The sequence below is a fragment of the Saimiri boliviensis genome, chromosome 4, assembly GCF_048565385.1.
Source record: "Saimiri boliviensis isolate mSaiBol1 chromosome 4, mSaiBol1.pri, whole genome shotgun sequence".
Taxonomy (NCBI): Eukaryota; Metazoa; Chordata; class Mammalia; order Primates; family Cebidae; genus Saimiri; species Saimiri boliviensis.
Window position 1 is genome coordinate 133310874 of NC_133452.1, and position 20091 is coordinate 133330964.

Here is a 20091-nt window from a genome sequence, read left to right on the forward strand (position 1 = left end):
ATCCCCTTGATTATTAAAATCCTCCTCTGCTAACGTCATCCGTTGGTGAGCACTCACATGGGACACAAATATCTTCACACTTTTTGACCGCTCAGAGAGGCCCATCCACACACCTCTTTCCCAAATTTCTTTGTTACCAATTTTCCAATCATGCTTCTTCCAAGTAAGGATCTGACTATCTAGCCAAACCACTGACTACAGCCCATGCATCAGTATATAATTGCACATCTGGCCATTTCTCCTTCCATGCACAACCAGGTGCACTACTTGAGGTTCTGCCCACTGAGAAGATTTCCCTCCACCACTGTCCTTCAGGGATGTCCTAGAGAGGGGCAGTAGTGCGGCAGCTGTCCACTTTTGGGTGGTGCCTGCATCTGTGAATCAGGCCCTAGTCTTTGCTTCCTCTGTCGACTGATCATAGGGAACACTCCATGAGGCCATCAGTGCAGACTGGGAAGAGAAAGCAAGGTGGCAGGAGTGGAGACCACGGGCATTTGAGCCACTTCATGGGAAGTGGCTTCAGGACCTGCTCAAGCCCAGTGACGTGTATACCACTTCCATTTGATGATGGCATGCTGCCATGCACCGACCCACGTTATAGCTAGATGGGTCAGAAAGCACCTAGTTCGTAATAGGCAGTTCAGGTCACATGGTGACTTGATGACCCATAGTCAAACGTTCGGTCCACCAAAGCCCGGTAACAGGCCAAGAGCTGTCTCTCAAAAGGAGGGTATTCATTTGCAGAAGATGGCAGGGCCTTGCTCTAAAATTCTGGAGGGCTCTGCTATGATTCACCTATAGGGGCCTGCCCAAAGCTCCAAACAGCATCCCTATCTGCCACTGACACCTCAAGCACCATTGGATCTGCTGGGTCACATGGCCCAAGTGGCAGAGCAGCTTGCACAGCAGAGTGGACCGTTGCAGGGCCTTCTCCTGTTCTGGACCCCACTCAAAACTTTCAGGCTTTGGGTGACTTGATAAATAAGCTAGAGTAGCACACCAAAATGAGGAATGTGTTGTCTCCAAAATCCAAATCGGCCCACTAGGCATTGTGCTTCATTTTGGTTGTAGGAGGGGCCAAATGCAGCAACTTATCCTTCACCTTAGAAGGAATGTCTTGACAGCCTCCACACCACTGGACCCCTAGAAATTTTACTGAGGTAGAAGATCCCTGAATTTTAGTCAGATTTATATCCCCTCCTCTGGCACGCAAATGTCTCACCAATAAGTCCAGTGTGTTTGCTATTTCTTGCTCCCCGGATCTAATCAGCATAATGACATTGATGTAATGGACCAGTGTGATATCTTGCAGAAGTGAAAAGTGATCAAGCTCTCTCTGAATAAGATTATGACACGAAGCCGGAGAGTTGATATACTCAGAGGTAGGACAGTAAAGATGTATTGCTGGCTTTGCCAGCTGAAGACAAATTACTTCTGGTGGGCCTCGTGGACAGGAATGGAGAAATAGACATTTGCCAAGTCAATGGCTGCATACAAGCTACCAGGAGATGTGTTAATTTGCTCAAACCACATCTGGTACAGCAGCTGCAATTGGAGTTACCACTTGGTTAAACTTATGATAAGCTGGTGTCATTCTCCAAGATTCATCTGCCTTCTGCACAAACCAAATGGGAGAATTGAACAGGAATATGGTGGGAATCACCACCATGTGTCTTTCAAGTCCTTGATTGTGGCACTAATGTCTGCAATCCCTCCAGGAATGTGATTTTCTTTAATTTACTATTTTTCTGGGTAGAGGCAGCTCTAATGGCTTCCATTTGGCCTTTCCCACCATAATATCCTCACCCTATCAGTCAGGGAGCCAATGTGGGGGTTTTGCCAGCTGCTAAGTATGTCTACACCAATTACACATTCTGGCACTGGGGAAATAATCAGGCTGGAGCCACTGTAAGTCCAACCCAAGCTAAAACTCCATTAATTACCTGACCTTCATATTCATAAGCCCCTCCTTTTTTTTTTTTTTGGAGACAGTGTCTAACTCTGTTGCCCAGGCCAAAGTGCAGTGGTGCAATCTCAGATTACCATAACCTCCACCTCCCCAGGTTCAAGTGATTATCTTGCCTCAGCTTCTCGAGTAGCTGGGACTACAGCCACGCGCCACCATGCCTGGCTAATTTTTGCATTTTTAGTAGAGACAGGTTACACTGTGTTGGTCAGACTGGTCTTGAACTCCTGACCTTGTGATCTGCCCACCTCGACCTCCCAAAATGCTGGGATTACAGGCGTGAGCCACCATGCCTGCCTCATGAGCTCTTGCTTTAACCAGAGGGCCACAATGACATTTTGGGTCTCCTGGAATTAACATCATCTCAGAGCCAGTGTCCAGTAATCCCCAAAATGTCTAATCATTTCTGTCTATTCTGGTTGCCACTCTCCCTCTGCTGTCCATTTTGGTAGCTATGCCCACCTTGCCCTTTGATGGTTGAGTGCCGCCACTTGGCCCCTGCCACCTCTGGATCCAATTATTCCTATTGTATTTTAATTTTGCAGTTGAGTGACTGCACTTCCCACTGGTAGATCTAACATACAGAGAAGAGCAATTACAGCGCTCTTCAAAGATGCAGGTGCTGCCCTTACACATCTATTTTGCAAGGCATTGGTCAAGGGTATATCTTCTGGACCCTCCCAGCTGGGATGAGTAGGTCTAACGTGACTAATCCACTCCACCATCCCAAGCCCCCTAAGCCTAAGCCTTTGGATCCCTTCCTCTACATTAAACCAAGGGAGTTGAGACATTTCCAGCTCGCTCACAGTGGGCCATCTTTTAATCCATATTTTAGCTAACCAAGCAAATAAACTATTAGAACCCTTTTTTTTAACTCCCCCAGCTGCAACATTAAATGCAGAGTCCCTACTTAGTGAGACCAAATCAATAAATTCAGCCTGATCTAACTATGTTCCTGCCACCATTATTCCACACCCTTAATATCCATTCCAATGCCTGTTCTCCAGATTTCTGTTTACAGAAATTAGAAAACTCAAGCAGTTCTTTTCAAGTGTAGTGCACCTCCTCATGGGTCACACTCTCAATCTCACCTCTAGGGGACCGCCAGGAAGTGATACCTAACACCGTACTGGCGGGACTCAAGCCAGGGCAGAGATGATAGAAACCAGTGAACGGCTGGTAGCTGCCTTTGGAATTAAAACGTGTGTGATCAGAGAAGACATGGGAGTTAGTAGCTGACACAACTGTGTTGGTGATGGTCTGAGTAGTAATGTCAGTGGCCTTCTTGGGCACAAAAGGGGCAGAGATAGTGGCAGAGGTTGCAGTAGCCTCGGAGGCTGTGGTAGAGGCCAAGAAGGCCAATGAGGCCAAAGCGAAGGCTGTGGAGGTGATAGATACTGCTGTGGATGGCATGGTGGTCTCAGAGCCTGTGGCGGAAGCCATACTGCTTCCAGACCCTGAAGTGACCTCAGAGGCTGTGCTGGCAGCCATGTTGTTAGCAGACACTGCAATGAATGCTGTGGTGATCTCGCAGTCTGTGGAGGAGGCTGTCATGGGCACAGATACTATTACGGAGGCAGTAGGGGTCTCAGAGTTTGTGAGGGAAGCTATGGAGGTTTCAATGGCTATAGTGGTCTCAGATCTTGTAGGGGAGGCTGTGGTGGTCTCAGAGCCCATCATGGACAAAAATCCCACAGTGTGCTCAGTGGCCATCATGGAGGTAGCTGAGGGCACAGAAGCTATTGTGGACGTAGTGTGGGTCTCGGAGGCTGAGGTGGCCTCAGAGGCCATAGTGGAGGCCAAGAAGTGATGGACACAAATATTTTGAAAGAGGATGTGGTGGTCTCAGAGGCTGTGGAGAAGACCCCAGTAGTTTCAGAGGCTGAGGTGGGAGCTATGGTAGGCACAGAGGTTATCATCCAGGCGGCGGGGATCTCAGAATCTTCTAGAAGCCACTGTGGTCACAGACTCTGCAGTGGTTCCTGAGGCTGTGGTGGAAGCCCGAGTGATCTCGGAGCATGTGGTGGTTTCAGAGGCTTTGATAAAGACTGGAGTGGGCACAGATGTTATCTTGGAGAGAGCTGTGCTCTTGGTAGAGGCCATGGTAGGCACAGACATGCTCACGGAAGCTATGGTGTTCTGAGAGACTGTGGTGGACACGAACGCTGTAGTGGTCTCAGCAGGCATTATGGTGGCTGTGGAAGTGGCTGGAGAGGGCACAGACTCTACAGCTGTCCCAGAGGCTTTTGTGGAGACTGTAGCGGTCTCAGAGTCCGTGGTGGAGGCTGGGGGTTCTCAGAGTCCGTGGTGATTTTAGAGGCTGCAGTGAAGACTGTGGTGGGCAGAGATGTTATTGTAGAGGTCATGGTGGCCTCAGAGGCTGTGAAAGAGGCTGCAGAGGATTTAGAGGCTGTGTTGGGAACTGTGGAAGGCATAGATGTTATCATGGAGGGTGTGGTGTTCTTGGGGACGGTGGTGGACGCAGATGCTGTGGTGGCATCAGTAGGTGTTTTGGTGCCTGTGTGGAGCACAGGCTCTGCAGTTATCACGGAGGTTTGGGAAAAGTGTTATTTGAAAACCTCATCCAGCTCCCGGCAAGGTGGCTTTCACCTGTAATCCTAGCACTTTGGGAGGCCAAGGCAGGCCGATCACCTGAGACTGGGAGTTCAAAATCAGCCTAACCGGCTCTACTAAAAATACAAAAGTAGCTGGATGTGGTGGCACGTTTCTGTAATCCCAGATACTCAGGAGGCTGAAGCAGGAGAATCGCTTGAACCCAAGAGGCAGAGGTTGCAGTGAGTCGAGATCGCACCATGGAACTCCAGCCTGGGCAACAAGAGCAAAACTCCATCTCAAAAAAAAAAGAGAAATAGTCACTCAAGTATCAGTTCCTTTCTGTAGCAATGACCATGAGGCTGGGAAAGCTGTGTCAGGAGAGCTCCAGCATAGCAGGAGTGTGTGGAAGTGGTGCTGAGCTGCACTAGAACAGCTTCCAGAAGGGTTTGCCCAGCAAGACCAAGCTGCGCCTCAGAGGTCAGCGACTCTCCACTTCTCAAGTACATGGGCAATGATTATGCTAAACCCAGCCCGAGTTTAGTGGTTCCAGGACAGAGAATCCAGAAGAAATCACCAGGAATGGTTGCACAAGCACATGAATGTACTTAATGATACTAAACTTTACTCTTATAAGTGGTTAAAATGTTGTATTTTATGGTATGTATATTTTATCATTGTTAAAAAATAAAAAGAAGGAAGAGGAGAAAGCAGAGGAGGGAGAAAGAAAAGGAAGAATTAGAAGAAAAAGGAGGAGCGGAAGAGGAGAAGAAGGGAAAAGCAGCAGCTACACGGGCCAAGCCTGGTAGCATCACCTTCGAGGCTGCTGCTCAGGAAGACAAACATTTGGAACTGTGCGAGTATTTTGCTAGGCAAAAAGAAAAGGTCATATTCTGACATGGCATTTCGTGGACTTGGGGCTTGTATACGAGTACTCCATACTTCTTTGCATCCATGGTTTTGAATGCTGATAAAGACTCTAAGACTGGGCATGGTGGCTCATGCCTGTAATCCCAGCACTTTGGGAAGCCAAGGTGGGTGGACCACCTGAAGTCAGGAGTTCAAGACCAGCCTGGCCAACATGGTGAAACCCTGTCTCTACTAAAAATACAAAAAATTATCCAGGCGTGGGGTACATGCTTGTAATCCCAGCTACTCAGGAGGCTGAGGCAGGATAATTGCTTCAACCTGGGAGACAGATGTTGCAGTGAGCCAAGATTGCACCACTACACCCCAGCCTGGGCAACAGAACAAGACTCTGTCTCAAAAAAAAAAGGACTTTAATTTTTAGTTATCAATTCCCCAAATAACCTATCTGCGTCAGCTAGATGGGAAGCATTTTTTCTTTCCATAAGAGCTTTCCTAAAACATAAGCAAGAGGTAACCGTAAATGCACTGTCAAATTTTCATACAGTTGATTTTAAAACTTATGAGCCTAATTCTAGATAAATCATATTTTAAACAAGTGAAACAATAGGTACGGACATTTCTTTTTTTTTGAGTCATGAGGGGAAGATGCAGAGCCTGTGACTATGAGGCCAGTTAATGTGTCTCCGGGGACAGGCTGGCAGGAAGGACTCTGACCCAGGACACTGGCAGTGAGGACAGAAGAAGACTCGACGTTCAAGGGGCTGGAAAGGGAGGTCTGGACTCTGGAAGAAGGGGCTGGACACCCTCGCACAAATCTTAATTACACCCTGTTCCTTAGGTGGTCCCTATAACATCCCACCCATCCAGGTGGGGCTGCCTCAGTGGCAGGGAACCTGGCTCCACTGAGGAACAAAGCGAATTTGAGGCTTGGAGAAAATAAAGCAAACCTTCTGTTCCATAGGAGCCGCGTGGGTTTCAACAGGGCGCTTCTCTGAGCCTCGGTTTCCTCATCTGTAAACAGGCCTTCTAAGGACTCGCAGGGTGATGGGAGGATCACAGGTGCGATGGAAGTGAAAGCACAGCACAAACGCGTGTCAGTTTTATGGCCAATGGCACGGCGGTGAGGGTGGCGGGGAGAAGCGACGCCCAGGCCGGTCAGTCCGGGTGTCCCCGGGGGCTGTGGGCCGGGAGGAGGGGATTCGGCGCAGCCCGGCTGGGGCGCTGCCGGGGCGGCGGCCTCGAGCCACTAATCTGCGCTGTCAGCGAGAGAGATCGGAAGCCGCCCGCAAAGCGGAACCTAGCCGACTGAGGGAGGGTCGCAGACTCGGGGAATGGCGCCCCCGCTGCCCCTTCCCCTCTCCGCCCGGACAGCGGCTTCCGGCGCCCCGGCCGCCTCCCTGCCCTCCGGGCACGCGCCCCGCCCCCCGCCGCCCCGAGGTGTCCTCCCCGGGGGCTGAGGGAGCGCATTCCCTCTGGTCCTACTGATTAAGTAATTATCCCTAACGAGGGCCCAGCCCCGGAGCTTGTTAAAGGATTTCCGCCTAGATTTCAAAGTGATAATCAGCGGGGAATGGAGACGCCGGAAGTCGGAAGGAGACACCTGCCGCGCCCCAAGGCCCACAGTCCGCGTTTGCCAGGCGAAGAACCTCCCGATTCCCCCTTCCCATCCCCCTCTACACGCAGCCTTTGGCCTCAATGCTGCATTTTGGTGTCTTGATAGGGGAGGGGTCTGTCCGGTTTCATCTTTAGGACTCCAGGGCCAGAGGTGTTTTTATTTCGTTTTGTTTTTTAATTGGGGTCCGGGCTGAGTTTAGGGGTCTCTGCATCCCTCCCAGGGCAGAGAGACACTCCTGTCCCTGCAGATGCCACAGGCTAAGTCACCATCTGCTCAGACAACTAAAATCCAGGTATCTTCCTCCTTTTCTTGAGGGCTCTCCAGAACCCAGGTGTCCCTCTGCCTCTTTTCTCCAGGGACCTAAGTCTGGAGTCCCTCTGGCACCTGGCATGCCTCCTCTCTGAGAGCCGAGCTTCAATCTTGCCCTTGGCAGAGCGGGTCTCTGGTGGGAGATTCAGTAATATTCCCAGCCCAGCCAGGGCCAGATAGTTCAGTGACATCAGTGTCAGGGTTGAGATTACTGACCATGATAGTTTTCCAGCTTTCAGCAAATGGGGATGCCCAGAGAAGCAGATAGTGAGTGACCTGTGGCCCTGATGGTTGATTCTAGGTGGAGTTAACATTTAGAAAGCTGGCAGCAAACTGGGGTGCCTGTCCTGATAGTGACGATGCCATCCTCCTCTGGTAAGAGAGCCAAGCCTGCATGGGTAATGGGAGGTTTCTCTTGGGACTGACATGGGCACAGAATGGTTTTGCAGCAGGGCTGGTGCCCTAACATAAATAGAGGAAACACTAGATGCTCACGGATTTGGGCTTAATGAATTAGGGTGTTGTTTTATTCTGTATAGCATTACCTTGTGACAACTCTTGTTGAATTATTTAATTTTAATTTTCTTGTTTTTGTGTCTCAGGTGAAAACTATGTCTTATACTTCTTTATATCCTCCACAGAGTACATAATAGGTGCTTTAAAATACTTGCTTATTAATCGACAGATTTTTCTACTCGTTTTGTTACCATGCAAAAAAACCCAGCATGGATTGAGGCTGGCTCTTATCTAAACCCAGAAATGAGCCATTTTTGGAGCAATAGAGGTTCAGCCTCCCCTTTCTTGACCCTCCATAGATTGCCAGTGCTGTGCTCCAGCTCCTCTGGCTCTTCCTCTTCTGTAAGGTCGCAGACAGAACCAGGAACACCAGTCAGGATTTTCTCCCAATCAATAGTCTAGTAAATATGATGCCCTTTATAAACATGTCATATTCTATTATAAAAAAGGTCAATAGAGAGAAGGAGACTATCATCATATGTCCATTCTCCTTTTCCCTCTCTGCCCCAGATATAAGGTGAAATGGCCATAAGAAAGGGGAGAGAACATCCAGAAAACACACACACATGAAATGCCTACAAGGAGAAAAATTGGAATCAGGGTGAAGGTGTGAGGAGAGAGGATGGGGACGGTAGAGAAGATGGGTGACTTTTATGAGATAAATCCACAACTGGCTTTTGGTGGAAGAGACAGGAAAATAAATGCTGAGACACCATCAGGGAAGGTCTGGGATAGAGATCAGTGAGTGAGACTGCTGGTCAAACAAAGATCCCTTCCTTCTGTGTCCACCCACAACCCAGCAAGCCAAACCAACAGTGTCCACTATAGACATTAAGGAAGGCTAAGGGATTTGGGAGGAAGAGGGAACCACCATGTGGATGAGAGATACTTATAATTTCTCCTGGACTTCTTCTTTCTCCACGGAATGGAGAGAGTGGAGAAGAAAATAAGTTCTCTTTTCTTCTTGGATCCTTTTTTCTTTTTCTTTTTTTTAATTAAAAACAGGGGGGCAAGGGTCCTGAAAACTCAGAGATGAGCCTGTTATCACACAAACTCTTAAATAATAATGAATGGAAATAACGTAATTCTGTCCTGAAACCCAGAGACTCCACCTTCAGTCTCTCTCTTTCCCCATAATCCCCACTCACAAGTCAGTCTGGGACATTGCCTTCTAAGGCTCCTGTCCTTCCTTTAGGACTCAGGTTCTGTATTGCTCCCCAACCATGTCCATCAAACACCTTTTCATTCTCAGACCATTGCCTTCTACAGAGAATGACTACTTGTATTGTTCATTCTTTCTTCTCTATCCCCTAAACTTACAGCCTCCTTGCTTATCACCTCATTCCCCAACCAGTTTCAGTTAAGAACAGAGGAAGGGTTATTGTTGTTAACCATCGGTATTCTCTGCCCTTCCCAGAGTCCAGGAAATAGAAATTGTGAGTCCAGTTCCTCATCCAGGAAAGGGGCGGAGCATGGAAGAGCCGGGGCTCGGTGCCTACTCCAAGATCACCGTGGGGAAGGGATCTGGCCCATGCCAAGTGTCTGCTGCTCCATCAGGTAAACTGGGTAGGAATTGGGGCCACCCTCATCCTCTGTGTCATTGTCCCGGGTGTTCTGGGTTAGTGTGCGGCGTGTCCGCATCATATAGGAGACCTGTGATTGGGATGAGAAAGGAGGAATAAAACCACCTGTGATTTGTTTTTCTCAACACTCACCTCAGGTCTTTGATTCTATTCTCAAGATTCCATCCAAACCTTAATGTTTATTCCAGCCCCAGATCCAATACAATGAGTCCCAGCTCCATCATCAGTTTACCTCTCTACCATATTCTCCTTGTCCTTATACCTCCTATTCTCATACCCAGACTCTCCACTCCCCACACTTTCACACCCTTTCATTCTCAGTCACAGCCTTCTCCCCAATTCCAGCTTTTTATCTCCTGTGTGTTTATTGTCTTTCCCCTTAGTTTTCACCAAAATCCTCCCTTTATTACTGTTCTCCCCACTCCTGCCATGTCTCTTTTCCTAGACTCATTATTCCCTGTAACTCTGACCCCTAATGTCTCAATTCCCTATCCCATAGATTCATTTCCATGGGGTTCATCTGTCCCTTACCAAGAAGATCAGGCCAAGGAACACCAGGAGGAGAATCACAGCCACCAGGACCACAATAACTATGGCCCATGCAGGGAATGAATTATTCTCCCCCATCTGTCCAGCGTGGATACCTTTCTGTGAGCCATCTTTATTGTGGTATGGATAGCTCTCGTTGCCTGGGACTTCTGGTATGATAGAACTCAGCTTCATTCCAGATGTGATGACTGTAAAAGAACTAATGGGCACCTGATGAGTAACTTCAGTTTTATTTAGATGAGAAGACGTAGTAGTGATAGATTTGTCTCCTGTGACCTTGACTGAAGGTCTTACAGTCTTTGTTTTTTCCGAGTTTTCTGTGGACTTTACTGGGGCTTTTGTGGTCTCAGTGGCCAGTGTGGTGTTCCCTGAGTTTTCTGTAGGCTTTTCTGAGACTGGTATGTTTTTCCCTTTGGTGGATATGGTCTTCTTTGGGTATAGTGTAGGCTTTTCTGAGGCTCTTGTGGTTTTCTCTGTAGTTGATGTGGTCTTTTCTGAGTGTTCTGTGGACTTTATTGTGACTTGTGTCATCTTCTCATGGGCCAATGTGGTCCTTTCTCCATGTTCTATAGGCTCTGCTGGGGCTGGTGTGATCACATTGGCTGATATAGTTCTTTCTCTATGTTCTGTAGACTCTGCTGCAGATGGCGTGATCTTGTCACTGGGTGATGTGGTCCTTTCTCCATGTTCCGTAGGCTCTGCTGGGGATGGTGTGGTGTTCTCATTGGCCGACGGTGTCCTCTCTCCGTGTTCCGTAGGCTCTGCTGGGGACGGTGTGGTGTTCTCGTTGGCCGACGGTGTCCTCTCTCCGTGTTCCGTAGGCTCTGCTGGGGACGGTGTGGTGTTCTCGTTGGCCGACGGTGTCCTCTCTCCGTGTTCCGTAGGCTCTGCTGGGGACGGTGTGGTGTTCTCGTTGGCCGACGGTGTCCTCTCTCCGTGTTCCGTAGGCTCTGCTGGGGACGGTGTGGTGTTCTCGTTGGCCGACGGTGTCCTCTCTCCGTGTTCCGTAGGCTCTGCTGGGGACGGTGTGGTGTTCTCGTTGGCCGACGGTGTCCTCTCTCCGTGTTCCGTAGGCTCTGCTGGGGACGGTGTGGTGTTCTCGTTGGCCGACGGTGTCCTCTCTCCGTGTTCCGTAGGCTCTGCTGGGGACGGTGTGGTGTTCTCGTTGGCCGACGGTGTCCTCTCTCCGTGTTCCGTAGGCTCTGCTGGGGACGGTGTGGTGTTCTCGTTGGCCGACGGTGTCCTCTCTCCGTGTTCCGTAGGCTCTGCTGGGGATGGTGTGGTGTTCTCGTTGGCCGACGGTGTCCTCTCTCCGTGTTCCGTAGGCTCTGCTGGGGACGGTGTGGTGTTCTCGTTGGCCGACGGTGTCCTCTCTCCGTGTTCCGTAGGCTCTGCTGGGGATGGTGTGGTGTTCTCGTTGGCCGACGGTGTCCTCTCTCCGTGTTCCGTAGGCTCTGCTGGGGATGGTGTGGTGTTCTCGTTGGCCGACGGTGTCCTCTCTCCGTGTTCCGTAGGCTCTGCTGGGGATGGTGTGGTGTTCTCGTTGGCCGACGATGTCCTCTCTCCGTGTTCCGTAGGCTCTGCTGGGGATGATGTGGTGTTCTCAATGGCCGACGGTGTCCTCTCTCCGTGTTCCGTAGGCTCTGCTGGGGATGGTGTGGTGTTCTCGTTGGCCGACGGTGTCCTTTCTCTGTGTTCCGTAGGCTCTGCTGGGGATGGTGTGGTGTTCTCACTGGCCGACGGTGTCCTTTCTCCGTGTTCTGTATGCTCTGCTGGGGATGGTGTGGTGTTCTCATTGGCCAGTGGGGTCCTTTCTCCATGTTCTGTATGCTCTACTGGGGATGATGTGGTGTTCTCAATGGCTGACGGGGTCCTTTCTCCGTGTTCTGTAGGCTCTACTGGGGATGGTGTGGTGTTCTCAATGGCTGATGGTGTCCTTTCTCCATGTTCTGTATGCTCTGCTGGGGATGGTGTGGTGATCTCATTGGCCAGTGGGGTCCTTTCTCCATGTTCTGTATGCTCTGTTTGGGATGGTGTGGTGTTCTTATTGGCTAGTGGGGTCCTTTCTCCATGTTCTGTAGGTTCCCCTGAGGAAGGTGTGGTCTTCTCATTGGCTGTCCTTTCTCCATGTTCTGTAGGGTTTGCTAGAGATTGTGTGATCTTCTCACTGGCTGATATAGTCTCTTGTGTGTTTTTTGTAGTTTTTATCAGGATCTTGTCTGAGGCAACTGTTGTTCTGTAATCTTCATTTTTTCCCGACTCTTCTGGGGTTCCTGTTGTGATTTTCTCAGAAGACGTGCTTTTTTGGTTGCTCTGTGAATCATCTGAATTGTGGAAGGAAGTTGCAGTCTTATATGAGGCAGTAGGTCTTCCAGAGTTACCTGATTTTGCTGTTACTGTTGATTTGCTTGATGAGAACTTAGGACAAGTTATTTTTCTCTTGGGTGCTGGGGTTATATGTTTTTTGTCAGATGATTCTTTATGAGTGGTAGTGGAGTCAGCAGAATCAACAGAGCGTTGGTTCCGGATCACTGGGTCTTTCCCTTGACTGCCAGAATTTTCTTCAGAAGTGGGAGGAGCCTCATGATTATCTGCAGAGCTTTTGTGGTCTGTAGTTTTGGAGTTGTCTATAGGCTTGTCAGTGGGCTTAGAATGGCGTGTGGTGTTGCAGTGATGTTTTCGTTCACGGACTTCTATAGATTTAGGGAAGTCTGGAGGTCTTTGTCCTGAATGCAGAACAACGTGATCAAAGGGGATACTGTAAACAAGGCCTGGAGTGAGGGGAAATGCATGATCAGATGTTGAGAGTTCACCAGTTTTCTGATATTCTTGGAGTGTAGTAGCACCTGTGGAGGGAGAGAGGCAAATAAGAAACTTCCCCCATGTTCTTCTCCAACTCCCTGCCTACCTCCTTCTCTTTGCTCCCCCTGATAAGACTCCCTAGCCAGTCTCCTCTGAATACTATGATATCTATTCCCCATTCTCACCTCCAGCCTCTGGGCTCAGGCTGTGCCTTCAACAAGCATGCCACGTCATCCACATCTCCTCAACTCTCCATCTCAGGGCCTTTTGGCTTTAGGGCATCTCTTCTGATCCCTCTAAGCAGACAAAACCCAGCTTCATTTCAGTGCTTAAAAAGGTCTTTAAGCCAGGCGTGTTGGCTCAAGCCTGTAATCCCAGCACTTTGGGAGGCCGACGCGGGTGGATCACGAGGTCAAGAGATCGAGACCATCCTGGTCAACATGGTGAAACCCCGTCTCTACTAAAAATACAAAAAATTAGCTGGGCATGGTGTTGCGTGCCTGTAGTCCCAGCTACTCAGGAGGCTGAGGCAGGAGAATTGCCTGATCCCAGGAGGCGGAGGTTGCGGTGAGCCGAGATCGCGCCATTGCACTCACTCCAGCCTGGGTAACAAGAGCAAAACTCCGTCTCAAAAAAAAAAGGTCTTTATTCTTCATTCTGTCCTGTGATCTTCAACTTCACATTACAGTTATTGGCATGCCTACCGACCTCCACACCCCGCCATGCCTACCCGATGTAAGGTTTTGAGAGCATGTGTGGACCAGCATTTTACTGTGCAGGTGCCCCTTTAGGGTCTGTATACTTACGGAATGAAATCTCCTTTCCATGACAGAGCTGAGAAGACTGAGAATAAACATTAGACTCTCCACCTTTCCATAACACTCTGACACCATGTCCCAAATGTAACAGTTTGAGAAATTGAGGTAAGACCTCTGGCAGAACTTCCCATAGGGAAGGTAGACACAGATTGTGAGTGAGAGATGTATAAGAAGAATGGAGAATGGGTAGAGGAAGGAGATGGGAAACTTTCATTTCAGTGATAAAGTTGGATGAGAAGAATGGATGAGATGACCCAACCCTATGGTCACCCCACTGGATCCCCCTCTTCACACATTTAAAGCCATCTGGGGATAGATGAAGGGGCCCATTTTGAAAGGAAAAGATCTCTGCTTGGGGGTCTTGACAGGAGTAAATGAGGCAACTAGATTGTGGGAGGGACTGACTATGTTTAAGGACAGGGTGTGAGAGAAAACACCCCTATCAGTGGACAGATACAGGCCTTAATTCCATGGAAAACAACCTGATGGGGACAAATGAGATATCTCTGATATCTAGCCAAAAAAGTAAAGGCCAAGAGATTGCCAAAGAGTGAAAGAGATAGTGTCGTTATGTAACTCTATTAGCTTAAGGCAGCGACCAAAACCTGGCCCTATTCCCAATTGCAAGAAACCACAGTCCACCTGCCTGCTGATGGGCAGAATCAGGACTTGGGGAGCTCAGTCCTTGAAATACGGGCAGGACAAGTAGGTGTGAGGGTAATAGAGAAGCCCAAGTCTCTGAAAGGAATTGAGAGTGAGGGGAAAGAAGGGGCGGAATGATCAGGCCTTCACTTCACTGTGCCAATCCCATTCCCTGATTTCCTTGGCAGCAATACCAGTAATAGCTATTGTTTACTGGACACCTTCCCCAGCCACAGCACATGGCTGGTGGCCTCACAACATTCTCTTTCTGGATTCTCTTCTATGGTAATTGATCTCCCAATGCTCCACAAGGCTCTTTAGAAGCGGTCAACTTCTCCTATTTTTATATCTGATAAATTTACATTTCGTGGAGGAAAAGTGACCTGTACATAGTCCAACAACAATAGCAATGGTCAGTCTTTCTGGATCTCTTCTATGAGACAGCCAGTTTCTACAAGTGAGGGCATACATTAACTTATTTACTTTTCATAAGAACCTGTTGAGGTTGGGAACTATTTCCTATTCTCCTAACTTTATAGATGAAGAAACAAGGTTCAGAGTGGTTGAGTAATCTTCTCAAGGACAACCAGCAAGTAAGAAGTTGTTGAGACAGAATCTGAACACATGTCCTGGGCACCTGGGCCCAGATTGTTGCTGGTTGAGACCACAGTGCACAGCCTATGGGTCAGCCCAGTCTTTTGAAGAAGGGACACTGACATGTGTGGACTCCCTGAAAGGTGCTTGTTTGTTTATTTAATCACATAATTATGAACCTGTGAAGTGAGGATTATGATCTTATGTTTACAGGTGGGGAAAGGAGATGCAAAGAGCTTAAGAAATTGGTGAAATTAGACTTTTCACTGTGCCTCAGATGGTTTTAAACATGATAAGGGACAAATGGCTATCCATTGAGTGAATAAATGAGCTGGCAGCAGTGAAAAGGGCAACTTCCACTGGACTTAAAGGATCAGAGGACAGGTTTGGCATCCAGGCTGGGTCCCTCAGCAGTTTTACATCCTTGCTGAGGTCATTTAAATGCTCAGAAGCTCCATGCCCTCAACTGTAAATAACCGTGATGCCGACTGCACCAGCTTAATATGCGGATTAAAGGAAGTGTGGTGCTGGAAGACTCTGGAGCACAGAAGCTCTTTAAGTGTTGAATCCACATTGTAGTCTCTGAAATAATCCCAACTGAATTTATCACACATCAGAAAGTGATGAGTTTTATCAACTTTTGTTAGACACAGAGTCTCACTATATTGGCCAGGCTGACCTCAAACTCTGGTCCTCAGTGATCCTCTCACCTCTGCTTCCTAAAGTATTAGGATTATAGGCATGAGCCCCTGCGCCTATTTTATTTGTTTTGTTCATCACTGTCTCCAGCCTAGAACAGTGTCTGGTCCATAGGAGGCACCTTGTAAATATTTATTGAATAATGAATGAAAGAATAAGACTGATGAAAACTCCTTAGAAGCCTTGCCATTAACATTTAATCATGCACATTAAGTAAAAACCAAATCTATCTGTGACCTCCACAGGCTGGGAGACCAAGGGGCAACTTCTGCAGTTAAGTAATTGAGCTCTGAAATGAAAAAATACTGAAAGAAGGCCTCTGGCTCACCGATTCCTGGATACCAGTTGTCACTAAACCAAAAGATCACAGTCAATAACTAGACTCAGATAGCTAGATTTTTAGAATTTTAGATCTGTATCAAACAGTTGTGGAACCATAGATTGTAAAAAGCTGTAGTAAAGCTCAAGGGATTCCTTGGTCCTGACCCGGCCATAAGGCAAGTCAGTGTAAATCCTCAGGACAAGAGGAGCATCTCTTCCCCAGGCAATCTACCTTTGGTAGTGACTTATTTCCCTAGGAAGTTTTCACCAGGAGATACTCATCCTGCTTAGAACCATCACAGCCTGAAAAGAACTGTTTTGGTCACTGAAGTATAGGCAGGGGGTGTAGAGAAGAAAATCCAACTTTAGCACCAGACACTGAAAGTGGATGCTCAGCTGAGATAAAAGAATAAAAACAAATCCCACAACATCGAAACAATGCACAATGCCAAAGATCCCCGCCGTCTACCTAGTTCACTCATTGGAATGGGAGGACACTGGCTGGGCGCGGTGGCTCATGCCTGTAATCCCAGCACTTTGGGAGGCGGAGGCGGCTAGATCACCTCAGGTCAGGACTTCAAGAGCAACCTAGCCGACGTGGGGAAACCCTGTCCCTACTAAAAATACAAAAATTAGCCCGGTATGATGATGGGAGCCTATAATCCCAGCTACTCTATAGGCTGAGGCAGAATTGCTTGAACCCAGGAGGTGGAGGTTGCAGTGAGAGATGCTCTTTTGGGAAAGTGAGACTGTCTTAAAAAAAAAAAAAAAAAAAAAAAAAAAAAAAAAAAAAAAGAAAGAAAGGAAGGAAAGGAGGAAGTAAAGGCAGGGGGAAGGAGGGAGGGAGGAAGGGAGGACATCTTGCTAAGCAATTCATGCCTTGGAGTCTCTGTCAGAGCACACTCTCCCGAAAGCGCATCTCTCGTGTTTCCTGGTATCCTCACCCCCATCAATGGCATGCTCTATTTGCAATAATATGGGTAAATGCTTGTTAAAATATCTATACAGGATGAGTTCAATAAGTTGCTTAAAACACAGACATAGAAAAAGAAAAGCCGGTGGGCACAGTAGCTCACGCCTATAATTACAGCACTTTGGGAGGCTGAGGCAGGAGGATCACCAGCCTGAGACCAGTCTGGGCAACATAGTGAGACCTATGTCTACAAAAAAAAAAGAAAAGCCAAAGGGAGATATAATCAAATGATTGCCTGGGGACTAGGGCGTATACAGAGAGTTATTTTATTTTTCTAATTTTTTTCTATTTTCCAGTTTCTACAATGAGCATACATTATTTGTGTTATAGAAATTAAATCAAATAACGTTTGTTATAGAAAAATATTCTTATTAGAGTCTTCCAAGGACCCCAGCCCCAATTCCCATCTCCTGCCTCACCTGTGCTCCCTCAGCTGATTTAATCTGGACTGCACCTGTGCCTCCCTGTAATGACTTAATCTGGACTGTTGCTGTGCTGCCCTCGGATGATTTACTCTACATTGTACCTGTGGTTCGGTGACTGCATGATGCAGACTCTGGGGTCCCAGGATCTAGTTATCTGTCTGGGTATTGACTGGTCCTTTGGACAAATGTCAGGGCCCCCCAACCAGAATGGTGGACTAAAGGGCTTCATCCATTCCAGTTGTCCCTCTTCCGTTCCTGCCCTGGCCTCTCTCTCTGCTGGGCACAGCCATGCACCAGCCCTGATTCACACTCCAGTTCCACCGACCTCATCACAACCCGGGCCCAGCCTCGAGCCCTCCCCACCTGTCCCCCACTCACTCTTTAGAATCTGCAGAATGAAAGAGGCCAGATCCTCTTGTCCTCCCCACCCCCTCTCCATCCCGCCCAGCCACGCCCATCTCCTCTCCAAGACCACGCCCACATAGCCCCTTCGGAATCTCAGGAATTCAGATTTTCCGCACTGGAGCAAATCTCAGCACGATTGTGTATGCGGTGGATTCGCTTCTACCCCCTGCAGTTTCCTCTTCCCTAAATTGCAAGATAGAAGGAGAGAGCAGGAGGTGGACGATCCACCTGACGCGAAGGGAGGGCGAGATGGGACCGAGAGGCGGAAGGCGGCTCTTGTGCCTCTGTCTCCAGAACCTCAAGGTAAGGGAGACAGACAACGAGTCAGGGCACAGACAGGACACACTGCTGAGACCTTTCGGAGGCAGCTCAAAGACTCCTCAGCCCCCGCTGTTCACCACCCACCTGCCCCTGCCTCCACCCCCAACCGCAACTGACTGAGCTCAGGGAAGGGTCACTGCCTCTGTTATCACCCTCCGTGCACTCTACTGGAAGGAGGAGGTGCTGCCTGCCTGCCTGCCCCAGTACTGCTCAGAGACTTCCAGACTCACGACTGTCCCAGCCCTGGTTCCAGATCATCAGCGCCGTTACTGTGGATGGCTCTATCCTTGGATGACTGTCCAGTGGGTAGAGTGTCTCTGAATCTACTGTTGCACGTCTGCCTTGTGGAGACCCTCCACACTGCCCCGGTGTTCAGCATCTCTGCTCCCTGCGTTCAGTCCGTTTCTTAAGTGAACTAATTTCACAATATCATCTTATCTTTAGGGTCCGTTTTGTTCATGAAACTTGTCAATACTCATTTTCTCATCAAAGCCCTGAGATGTTTCCCAACTATAAGACAGGGACAGAGCCTTTGGCGCACAGCGTTCTGAGTCGCCATGTGTATTAAATGAGTAAACGTGGATAAAGTGCCTGGTGCCGTGTAAATGCTCTGTAGGCATCAGATATCGATACAGCCAGGCAGCAGTGTCCGACATATTTTAGAGATGGTGTGGAAGGCCAGACTAGGCAGATGGGTCAGAGACAGGACTGGAAACTAGGTCTGCACAAAACAGGGCTCCCAGAAGAGACCCTCCGCCAATCCCCCCCGGGCTGGGGCAGTGGAGGTGGAATCCCTGCTTACTTCCTCCTCTAGCTTCGAGATTTGGGGCAAAATCACTTGAGTCCAAACCTTCTCAACTATAAGATGGGTTATTATTAGCCACCTCAGGGGATGCTGAGATTAAATGAGATGAACCGCTAGTTTCGGTGACTCATACCTGTAATCCCAGCACTTTGAGAGGCCAAAGCAAGTGGATCACTTGAGGCCAGGCATTTGAGACCAGCCTGAACAACATGGTGAAATTCTGTCTCTACTAAAAATATAAAAAAGGAGCCAGGTCTGGTGGTGGGTGCCTGTAATCCCAGTTACTCGGGAAGCTGAGGCTGGAGAATCACTTGAACCCAGGACACAGAGGCTACAGGGAGCTGAGATTGCGCCACTACACTCCAGCCTGGACAACAGAGTGAGATTCCATCTCAAAAAAAAAAGAAAAGAGAAATCACTATGAGCGGCTGTGAATTCCTTGCACTGAGCAGGAGCAGGTGCTCAATGAATGTCAGGTGCCCACCCCCAACCGCCCAGGCTGCCAGCCTCTACAGTGTCTCTATGCGAACTTGAAGAAATCCCCTCTGGGTGGGTGCAGCCCTGTGAGCTATGTTTTAAAGAGCAGAGCACAGGCTGGAGTTCGTCTCCCACATGCTCCTTAGCCAGCAAAGTTGACCCGTGAGCACTCTAGACAACTGTCTGCAGCAGCCCCGTGCCCTCATTTCTGTTTGTTGTTCAACCTGTGAACACTAAGAAGCAAGCCATTTCTGTGACCCGTACCCTCTGTAGGCATCTTACCTGCCTCCCAAGCAGCGAGAAGGAAGAGGAGGCAGCACTGGAGGCCAAAGGCAGAGCAGAGGCTGTGGACCGGCTGAGCCATGTCAGAGCTGGGTGGCTGCTTGGGGACCATGGGCTGCAGACCCCTCACCTTATATGGAGCTAATCTTGACGTCATGGGGGCTGGGGCTCCTCAGGACTAAGTCTTAAACAAATGGAGCCGCCCCAACCCAAAGGGGAGCCCTGATAAGAGGAGACCACAGCTGCTGCGTCATGGAGCCAGGTACCTGGGTGCCTGCCAAGGGGTTGGCAGGGTATAGGAACCAGAAAGGGTCAGGCGCCTGAGCCAGCCCCAGCGAAGGGAAGTGGGGGGTGGCCTCCGGTGGCCTCCAGGCCTCTAGGGAGGTGGGGAGCAGATGGCTGGGTTCTAGAAGGATTAAGCTCTGGTTGGGGGTAGGACAGGGTGGGGTTCATGTTCTGATCTGTGTCCAGCTTCACGCGCACCCTCCTACCTCTCCCGCGTCAGCCCAGCTTCCACACCTCTTATTCACACATGGTCACTCTTTCCACCTTGGGCGGAGCTATCT

General features: G+C 49.0%; 1 protein-coding gene across 1 annotated transcript; it reads right to left on the bottom strand.

Moving 5' to 3' along the window:
- Window positions 1-9197: 9197 nt before the first annotated feature.
- Window positions 9198-19623, bottom strand: MUCL3 (mucin like 3). The gene is made up of 3 exons (XM_039467675.2): window positions 19526-19623; window positions 9944-12807; window positions 9198-9482 (listed from the first exon to the last, which is right to left on the bottom strand). The coding sequence occupies exons 1-3, from the start codon at window positions 19605-19607 to the stop codon at window positions 9336-9338; spliced, it is 3093 nt and encodes a 1030-aa protein (XP_039323609.2). The 5' UTR covers window positions 19608-19623; the 3' UTR covers window positions 9198-9335.
- Window positions 19624-20091: the final 468 nt, after the last annotated feature.